Genomic DNA, 10,940 nt, shown 5'->3' on the forward strand with positions numbered 1-10,940 from the left:
GAACAAATACATAAAAAAGAGGGCAGATAAGTCACCATAAATGAAATAAGAATAGGGAAAAGCATATAAATATAAATGACAGATAATGCACGACAAGCTTTATTAAAAAGGGCAGATAACTTACCACGAAAAGCATGCTCATATTTCTAAGCAGTCCGGCCGCCAGTCCAATCAACGAGTACAGGATAACCAATACTCCTACAACAATGGCCATGATGCCGATAGTTTTAGGCCTGGGGAGTACAATACACCTCCATTGCGAATAGGCTTCAACAGTCATGACGTCATTTCCCGTGTAATGACGCAGAGCAACTAAGTAACTGGTTCTAAATATCGTAACAATGATGGCGGACGCCTTATGAAATATTTATCCGACGAGCATAAAAGTGTATCCAGAGGAGAAAAATATTATAAATCTGATTACGTTTTGGCTTTTATACATTCTGATCACATGACATGTGAAATAGTTCTAGCCAGCATGAAAAATAAAACGTTGCCATTTTCTTTGTTTAGAAACAAGTTGCTCGTTGCTGGGCGGGCGTGACATCAGACTATTGAATCCTATTGTCTTCTCCATTGGCATAGAAAACGTTTACTTTATATTGTAATGATAATATAATATTAATATTATGATTGATAAATGTTGATGACACCAAATTGTAATCTTGGTCATCAAAACACAATACCGATTGGATCCTCTGATCACATGTCATAAATGTTACCCACCGTCTTTAAACTGTACACATGGTGTGTGTGTTTGTGTGTGTGTGTGTGTGTGTGTGTGTAGGGGGGAGGGAGGGGGTGATGTGGATGGTAAAAATTGAATGTATAGTCAAAAATGATATGAAATAGGGCTTACTTTTTAAAAATGTTTTATTAAACTGAATGGATGTAGATATGTTATTATCTAAATGACCGAAACCCCCCCCCCCCCCCCCAAAAAAAAAAAAAAAAAAAAAAAAAAAAAAAAAAAACAAAACTACAAAGACATCAAAAAAAAAAAAAAAAACAAAAAACAAAAAACAAAACTAAACAACAACAACCAACAAACAAAACAAAAAACGAAAAAAAGACAAGACAAAGCCAAAAAAATATAAAAAAAGGATAGAAGACGAGAAGAAAATTAACGGAAAAAAAAAGAAATCCATCTAACTATTATGATCAAGTTATCCATCTACTTCTAATGATCGAATTATCCATCCAACTCAAATGATCGAATTATCCATCCAACTCTAATGATCAAATTATCCACCTAACTTTAATGATCAAGTTATTCATCTAACTCTATCCATCCAACTCTAATGATCAAATTATCCACCTAACTTTAATGATCAAGTTATTCATCTAACTCTATCCATCTGACTCCAATGATCATGTTATCCATCTAACTTTAATTAATGATTAAGTTATCCAATCTAACTCTAATGATTCAATTATAAATCTAAGTCTAATTACCAAAATATTCTCACAACAAAAGCTATACATCACAAAAATGTCAAATCGATCCAAATATTGAAAATATGTGCTAGTGGGAAATGTGGGAAGAGAAGCATCATTTATATTTTTTTTTTAATTGATCATATTCACGAAATTCCAACCATTTTCGGATTAGGTAATTATACTCATTCTTCTCAGTAAAAGGGGAATATATTATAACCTTTTCACAATGATTGGAAATACAAAACGCTTATCCAAGGTAGACAGAATTTCCCCCAAAAATCCATCCTCGGCCACCCCTATTATTGCGTTTTGACTATTTTTATTTGTTGGCTAAGGAAGCTTGTCAGCCCTAAACGTTCCAAATGAAGTATTTGATCATTTTAAAAGCATTATATTATTTTTTCTTGTTGATTACCTAATAAGAAAAACAAACTTTAAAATTCCCAAAATTGGAGACTTTATTTAGTACATATCAACTAAATGTGCTCAAATGGATTCAAAACCAATTGTAACACTGATTTATATGGCACTATTATAATTATTTTAAATTTTGTGACAAAGGCCAAGAACTGCTTTTGCATTCAAGCAGGGATAGAGAATGTGAGTAAATATCCTTTTTCCAGATAAAACTCAAGTTTTCTCCGCTCACAGCAGGATCTATCTGTCGGATTCTAATATTATGGTTTTCTATCAAGGCGGCAGCACGGGCGCATAAATGACCTGTTGAAAGCGCCGTTAAACACCTAAAACAAAAACAAACAAGGCGGTAGCAGCCTATAATGGTGCTTTCATTACTATGTTATGATGACCTATCCAGGACGCAAACTCATCGCCGCAATCGTGTACGGTCGCGAACCCACCCTGAAGTTTCCTCACAACGCATGGTTGAACTAGATGCTCTGCGGTTTCGGGCTCTTGGCCACAAGGGGAACATATTGGACAAGGTGGCAAGCCCCCGTTGATGAAGTGAGCGTGCCAATAGGTAGGTTCCAGGCGGCAGCAACTTTTAATGGTTCTCACACTACTATTTTATGACGATCGCCCCAATCAGCGATGTCCGGTCCGCATTCGTGGACCGTCGCGAACCTGCCCGGTAGAATCGTCACAACACACCGTTCAACTAGATGCTCTGCGGTTTCGGGTTCTTGCCCACATCAGGTACATGTAGGACAGGTGGAAAGTCCCCACTGATGAAACGCACTTGCTGTTAGGCAGCTCCTCGACCGAAGCCGATTCACAGCCATCCAGTGTCTCCTCTTACTGGTATCAAATCCTGGCAACTTCTCACCAAGCTTAGAGGAGTGTATGTCCCCGCTCCCACGAGGGATTGAATTCGTTCAAACCGACTTCCATCTCGTATATGCATCTCTGTCCGTAGTCAGGGAAGCTGCGTACAAGAGTTGCCGGGACATATTTCGGCTCGAAACGGGGGCGCGTCCATAATGCGCTTCTGAGGGGTATCCACATTCCCTCTCTCTCTCTGCGAATTCGTTGACACATTTGTGTACAGTCGCAAACCCGCTCAGTAGCCTCCTCACAATACAAAAGCTCGACTAGATAGATGCTCTGCGAATTCGGGTTCTTCTTTGCCGCAACGTGTACATGTGGGTTTAGAGCACAAAGCCAGAAGTGAAATAATAAAAAAAAAAACACTCTTGTAACTCACGCGCTTCCTAGATCTGCCTCCTCAAAGGAATTCTTGACTGTGATCATCCCACCTCCAACACCGGAAGTATCGGATACATCTATGTCCTTGACAAATTGGTTGACATATTGGACCACGTTGAAGCGAGTGATGCCTCCGATAACAGCGCATGCAATACCCCATATCTGAGGAAATTAAATTTTAAAGAGGATTTTAAGGTAAATTCAGTAATTATTTATTTATATTTTTTGGCTATCATTAAAACTTTAGAATGTTTTGATGGCAAAATAGTATTTGTGACAAATGGAAAGGTAATTGTAAGAAACAGAAAAAAACGTTCACACACACACACACAAACACACACAGACACACATTAGAGTTGGGAGAGATGTATAGATATATGGAGGGAGAGAGAGAGAGAGAGAGAGAGAGAGAGAGAGAGAGAGAGAGAGAGAGAGAGAGAGAGAGAGAGAGAGAGAGAGAGAGATTTATAATTAATTTGCTGCTTTAGGCGAACAAACAGAATGCAACAACAGATCAATTTTTTTTTCGGTCAGGACCCAAAAATAATCGGCTTCAATCAATCATTTTAGAAATAAAGTGGGGATTGGGAGGTGGGGAAGTGGGGGGGGGGGGTTGTGACAAAAGAGAGTAAACAATTGTTGGGAGGTGGATAAAGGCTTGGGGAAAGGGGATGGTGTGGGTGGGTAGGTGAGAGAAAGAACATGAGGTGTAATAAGAAATGAAATTCCTGAAGAACAGGAATTGTAATAAATAATAGATCAGATTAATTCATGATAGAGAAACAGACATACAAACACATACACACATACACGAATACACATATACATGGAGGGAGAGAGAGAGAGAGAGAGAGAGAGAGAGAGAGAGAGAGAGAGAGAGAGGAAAAGAGGAAGAGAAAGAATGAGAGAGAGAGAGAGCGAGAGAGAGAGAGAGACAGACAGAGAGAGAGAGTGAGAGAAAAAGAGAGAGAGAGAGCGCGAGAGAAGGAGAGAGCGAGGGAGAGAGAAATCCCATCCGCAATTTATATGTTTAAGTGGCCTACGGGCACTCAAAGCCTCATGTAAACGACCAACAAAAAGGAGACGCTCATATGGTGTCTATGAACAAGAATATAAAGGAATGCCAGAAACAAACACGAAACATAAAATAGACATAGGCTCACACCGACTGTCTCGCTAATGGAAAAGGATGCCAGAATCTGTACAAAATTGAGCCTTTTTTGTTTCTTGTGTGTGGGCAAAGATAAAGAGGAACAAACGACCCGACAATTAGCCCATCATTCCTTCCTACCTTCCTAACCCCCCTCCCCAAATACGCTTCAATAGTCGTAACGTCACTTCCCTCGTAATGACGCATGGTGTCTTAGTAACTGTCTCTAAACTATCGGAACAATGGCGGACGCCCTTATGAAATATTATTTCTCCGACGAGCATAAAAGCGCATCCAGAGGAAAAAAACCCTTTACAAATCTGATCATGTTTTGACTTTTACACATTCTGATCACAAGACTTATGAAAAGTTCTAGCCAGCATGAAGAGTAAAAAGTACCGATTTTCTTTGTTTAGAACCAAGATAGTCGCCATTGCTGGGCGATGTGACATCAGACAATTGAATCCAATTAGGCCATCCTTCCTTCCTCCCTCCCTCCCCCCCCCTCCCCGATTGCCCGCTAGTCAATAGTATGATAGTACGCACTTGACTAAGAGGCTCACAACATTGCCATCCGGAAGTATAATGGATCAACACACAAAACTACGAGTAGCCATGAACTTTTATCATCTGTTTAATACAGTTTAGTGAGAATTACTCATAAACGCGGATTGCAAAAAACAAAAAAAAAAACAAAAAACAAAAAAAAAAAAACAAAAAACAAATCAATAACAAAGACCCGAGTGACGTCAAATTCATTCTATCTATACTCACCAAACTGACTAAACATAGGACCATCAAAATCAGTCCAAAAGGTAAACTCGACATTTTTGGTTGTGACTATATCGATCTTCAGTTACGAAAATAAATCTGTCGTTGGTATTCGTTGGTTCAATCAATCTTCCTCGTGTTTCTTATGCAACATTATTAAATGTTGACAAACATGAAAGATGGGTTAATCTGCCAGATGGTTCCACTGTAGCTGTAGGGATGGGATTGTGTGATGATAGTATTTGTTCATATAAACGTGAGTATTTATAATAATAATAATATGTATAGAGAAATGTCCATTAAACGTGCTCAAAGCTCTTTACAAGGCAGGGGTCCACAGATATCAGCAAGTCTTGATAATAATAATAATAATAATAATAATAATAATAATAATAATAATAATAATAATAATAATAATAATAATAATAATAATAATAATAATAATAATAATAATAATAATAATAATATGATGATATAATAATAATAATAATAATAATAATAATAATAATGATAATAATAATAATAATAATATAATATATAATAATAATAATAAATAATAATAATAATAATGATAATAATAATAATGATAATAATAATAATAATAATAATAATAATAATAATAATAATAATAATAATAATAATAATAATAATATAATAATTATAGTAATAATAATAATAATAATAATAATAATAATAATAATAATAATAATAATAATAATAATAATAATTAATAATAATAATAATAATAATAATAAATAATAATAATAATAATAATGATAATAATAATAATATTAATAATAATAATAATAAAATAAAATAATAATAATAATAATAATAATAATATAATAATAATAATAATAATAATAATAATAATAATAATAATAATAATAGAGACATGACGATAATACCATTTTTATCCGACAGAGATAATGCTGTTAACGGCCATGAAGTCATTTTACTGTGAGAGTATGTTAGTAAATATCCTTTCCCAAGGAGGACTTAACTCTGCCCCTGCTCAGAACGGGACTCGAACCTTGGACCGTCTGAGTGTTATGCCACAAGACCACATCTTGTTTCCACACTTTGAATTGTATATCCAGAAATAGGATAATATTGTAATAGATGAAATTTATCCCATCATCTAAAAACGGTATTATATATGACCCTTCGCCTCAAAACGGTACTAAATCGGGATGGTTAAGATGTTGAAAATTGAATTTATAACCAGATATTAGACTTGTGTTGAGTTTGTATGTTTTATTGAGGAGAATGGATACCATATTCTAGGGTGCTAATGCCAACAATTTATATTTTTGACCAGTTTAACATTTAATTCAACTTTTAAGCATATGGTTCGTTCCGACATAATACCGTTTTGAGACGATGGGTCAGATATCATTTTGAATCAGGTGACAAATAGTTAGTTCAACCTTCTCCTTACCAACTATAGGAAAATCGTCACATTTGTTACGATACAACCATTTTTGTATTCAAATTTCTTTTGTACATCATAGAATTTAAAGAAAATGAACAGTGTGTTGGAGAGCATGTTTGGCTAACGAAATTATTTATCGTAAGAACTTACTGCTATCCAGTTTGAGTGATGTGAAAAAAAAAATATTTTTGTGTTACTTGGGTGTGAAGTTTTGGGGAAAATCCTGAAAATGGCTGGTAAGGAGAGAGTTAAGACGGAAAAATGTATGGAATTTTTTTGAAAAAGGTAATTATAAGTACAACTGAATCATTAGTTTGGGATTTTCCCTTTTTATCTGTAAAATAAAGTACGACTACTGTCTTTAGTGAAACTGGGGGCATCGTGGCTCAGCGGTACGGTCTTTGCTTCGTACCCGAAAGGTACTGAGTTCGATCACCCACCCGCCGCTGCGCTATGTGGCCTTTAGCATGTCACCTCGCCCTGGCTCAAGTTGCGGCCCTGCACTGCGGCTAACGCTTGGGTTATTCCAGTCTTCCCTTGGAATAGACCCTAAAGACAAATTTCCCCTGTGGGATGAATGAAGGATTTTTTTTTATTTTATAACATTTTTTAAGTTTCAGATTGTTCACTTGAGTATTATGCCATTAGTTCCAGTTACTCTTAATTACTTTCCTTTTGTTTCACCATTGATTCCAGTTATACTTATTACTTTCCTTTTGTTTCACCATTCCAGATATGATGGTCTTGGTTTATAATAAAGTTTGCATGAACCAAATACCGACTTCGTGGTTATTTATTCACCATGAAAGCAATTTACAACATCTCAGTCACCCGGATATAATACTGCGCGGAGTTTGTCTCGATTTTAAATTGATTACTGGGATGTTAGTACAGCCACTTAATAATAGAATATTTCTGTGTCCAGGATGACCCAAGCCAATTCGGGCACCAGTTTGGATCGCCATTTAGTTCATGCATAATAATAATATATCCGGGCGGACCAAGAACCGTTCATCCGGTAGTCACGTGACGGTCTTCCGAATTGACCTTTGCACCTGCCATATGCAAAGACAAAAAAGAAAAAAGGAAACAAAACACTTTTCTTTGATTCTGGATTGTTTATGAAAAGAACCAAACTATCTATCATCTTTCTTAAAGACCACAATAAAAATAATCAAGAGAGGCCTTCCGAAAGCTCCTTCATCCCCAGTATTCTTTTTAAAAATATAAAGTTCTAGTAGGGGGTTTGGGAGGGGGGAAACTTTAAAAAAAAAGAAGTCTCCCCCATCCCAAACCCCCTACTAAAACATTACATTTATATATATATAAAAAGAATACTGGGGATGTAGAAGCTTTCGGAAGGCCTCTCATAATCAACGCAAAAGTCACCAGAGACACTGGTTGGCCTGACAAGACTCTGGTATTGAATCAATTGATGGTGAAAAAATACATATTGTTTAACTCTCTCCTTACCAGCCATTTCAGGATTTTCCCAAAAACTTCACACCCAACGAACACAAAAATATATTTTTTTATCACTCAAACACAATACCAGTGAGGTCTTGCCATAAATAATTTCTTTAGCAAGACATGGTCTATTACACACTTTTTATTTTCTTTAAATTCTATAAGAGAAAGTTGAATAAGAAAAATGTTGGTTGTATCGTAACGAATGTGACGATTTTCCCATAGTTGGTAAGGAGAGGATTTAATTTAATTTCGGGAGCGTTCACTAATGCAAGGGTAAACTCCTTAAGCTTTTACGTGTCAACAAATGTTGATAATTAATTATTTCCTTTTAAAATTGTCATCATTTAAAAATTGACAATGATCTGACACAGCCATGAGCTGAGAAAAAAAAAAAAAGAAAACAACTCATGCTTTGACAGGGATGCCTTCCATTCAAGACCTTCACCAGAGGACTGGGTAGAGACGACGTGTTCTTATTTGCAGGTCTGATAATCCAAATTGTTATAGTCTCGTTGTTGTCATGAAAATACTCTCAAACCAAAGTAAGCTATTGTCAATTGCATCCATGTTAAAACAGGACCATAATTAATTGCGGTCGGTTATCAGACGCAAACTTGCAAAAGTCGGGTATATTTTTATATATATTGAGCTTTTATATAGCGCAATATCCACTTAACGTGCTCAAAGCGCTTTACAAGGGGTCCCTGGTCAACAGCAACATTTAACATGTAGGACGAGACATGACGCCTGTTAGGCGATATTACAATTTTTCGGAAAAAGACAACGCTGTTAACGGCCAGGTACTCGTTTTACACCTGAGTACGGTGAGAGAATGTGAGTAAAGAGTCTTTTCCAAGGACTCAACTATGCGTCGAGCGAGGCTCGAACCCAGAACCTTCCGATCCGAAAGCGAGTGTCATACCACTAGACCACACGGGTAGAGAGATTTTCTCCAAATAGGCCATAGAGTAAATTTGGGAGGCCTTCCGAAAGCTCTTCGGTCTAGCATCTCTTTCAATTAGTATTTTCACCGTGGATCTTTTGTAAATATATGTGTCAGTGCATGACATAATCAGTCGGTAGCTGAAAATTTTGGATTTGCATTTTTCTTTCATTTTCGGAAAGAATATACACCCAGAGCATTTTAATCTTTATTTGAAGTAAATCGGGTGATTTTTCATGTAGTTATGGTCAGATGTATAGGAAAGGTAGCCAGCAACTTTTCTCCAATTTCATACTTTTTCAACTTGACTAGCTGTAAAAAATATTTAGAAGTGAAATTAAGCTTTGATATTTCCCGAAGATGTACATAAAGGATTGATTTAATCATTTATGAAAAGAACTAATTTTTTTGTAAAAATTGACTTCTAATCGAACTTAGCAATATCTTCAAACCTTTTCACAATCCGACTGATTTTGTCATTCACTGTAATTTATAGTAACGGTTAAAAAAATCTACAACAAACCTTGATAGATTAGTGAAAGTTTAAAATTTCCTTATTTGGACCATTATGTTGATTATCCGCCGCTATTTTATTTTTTGAAGTATTGAAAGGTAGAGTATAATGCCTTAGTTACTTTCCTTTTGTTTCACCATTCCAGATATGATGGTCATTGGTTTATAATAAAGTTTGTTTGAACCAAATACCGACTTCGTGGTTATTTAAAAGGTAGTGTAAACCCGTCCTAAGTTATTTTTTTCTATGAGGGTTAGCTCGAGTCCGGAGAATTTTTTTCTTCTATTAGGGTTAGTTATAGGTCTTAGTAAAGGTGCTTCGGTGTTTGTTTTTCCTTTTAGGGTTAGTTAAAGGTACTAGATTTTATTTTTTTCTAAGGGTTAGTTGAGGGAATATTTAGGTTGTGTCCCTTAGCATGAGGACATTTCGGAAGGTTTCCCAAACAAAAACTAAATATTATTTCAAATATCACAGTGAAAATATTCCGAAGCAAATGTGAGATGCGAAAATTGGTTGGCATCGTTGTGTTACTTATCATGTACATATATAGAAAACCTTCCTTGCTTCCTTCATATCTGTCATATCTACACATAAGTTCCATGTGTTCCTCACGTCCGTTGTGTAGCGCTCCATACAGCAATATTGTTCATTATTTCGTGTAATAATATCAATATCTGGTTTACCAAAACTAAACATTTCTTCTCAGAGAAGTAACGATATCCAATCGCATTGGTCTTGGATACCAACACAAGGCCTTTCTATTCGTTGCCCCACACTCATAGCCGATAGCCCAAAGCTTACCGCGGTATATTGCTGCGGCAGCGATGCTCATATATTGACCCTGGCCCGCACAAAGCCCGGCTGCTGCTCAGTTAATATCAAATTTGCGTCAAAATTCCCATAAGAAAGATTGGCAGCCATTTCTAGATTGGAGCAGCACCATGGTGATTGTCTAGGCATCATAACCTTGCCATATTCTAAACGTCTGAGCCCACCGTCAACGTCGGAAAATACCCATTGAAACGTCAAAAAAGTCGAATAACACACTGCTAACCAATTTAACGCATACAATACTAATTGAAACAGTACTAAAATACTCACTTTGTGATGTTCCAATAGTCTAAAAAGACTATTATTTTAATTAATCTATCCTTTGAAGATGGATGAAATAAACACGAAACCGGCGATTTGTTTTGCAAGGTTCGGTGACGTCACGGCTGTATAAATTTAAGATAGCAATTTATCAATAAGTGATGACGTCATTTAATATTAGCGTGTCCATTTTGAATAACGTGTAAAAAAAATTTACTGTTGGGCGACGTGTACTTATTTGCAGGTCTGATTACCCAATTTCTTATGGGCTCATTGTTGTAATGGAAATACTCTCAAATCAATGCAAAATATTGTCCATTATTACAATTTCAAATAAATCCCTTAAAAATATGTGCCAATCGTCTGGGTGCGACGTGTATTTATTTCTAGGTTTGATAAACTGATTCATTATGGGCTCATTGTAATGGAAATCTTAAAAAATGACCGAAAATATTGT

General features: G+C 35.9%; 1 protein-coding gene across 1 annotated transcript in view; it reads right to left on the minus strand.

Moving 5' to 3' along the window:
• LOC144959597 (uncharacterized) overlaps window positions 1-10,618 on the minus strand; it is a 35,931-nt gene extending 25,313 nt beyond the window's left edge. The window contains exons 1-4 of the mRNA XM_078892222.1: window positions 10,493-10,618; window positions 5,033-5,240; window positions 3,107-3,270; window positions 125-233 (exon numbers count right to left, since the gene is read on the minus strand). Of these exons, the coding sequence (XP_078748348.1) occupies window positions 125-233; window positions 3,107-3,270; window positions 5,033-5,086 (327 nt within the window). The 5' untranslated portion in view covers window positions 5,087-5,240; window positions 10,493-10,618. The remainder of the gene's footprint in view (window positions 1-124; window positions 234-3,106; window positions 3,271-5,032; window positions 5,241-10,492) is intronic.
• Window positions 10,619-10,940: the final 322 nt, after the last annotated feature.

Source organism: Berghia stephanieae, chromosome 14 (genome assembly GCF_034508935.2).
Source record: "Berghia stephanieae isolate SIO BIC M18660-M18661 chromosome 14, UCSD_Bste_1.3, whole genome shotgun sequence".
Lineage (NCBI taxonomy): Eukaryota > Metazoa > Mollusca > Gastropoda > Nudibranchia > Aeolidiidae > Berghia > Berghia stephanieae.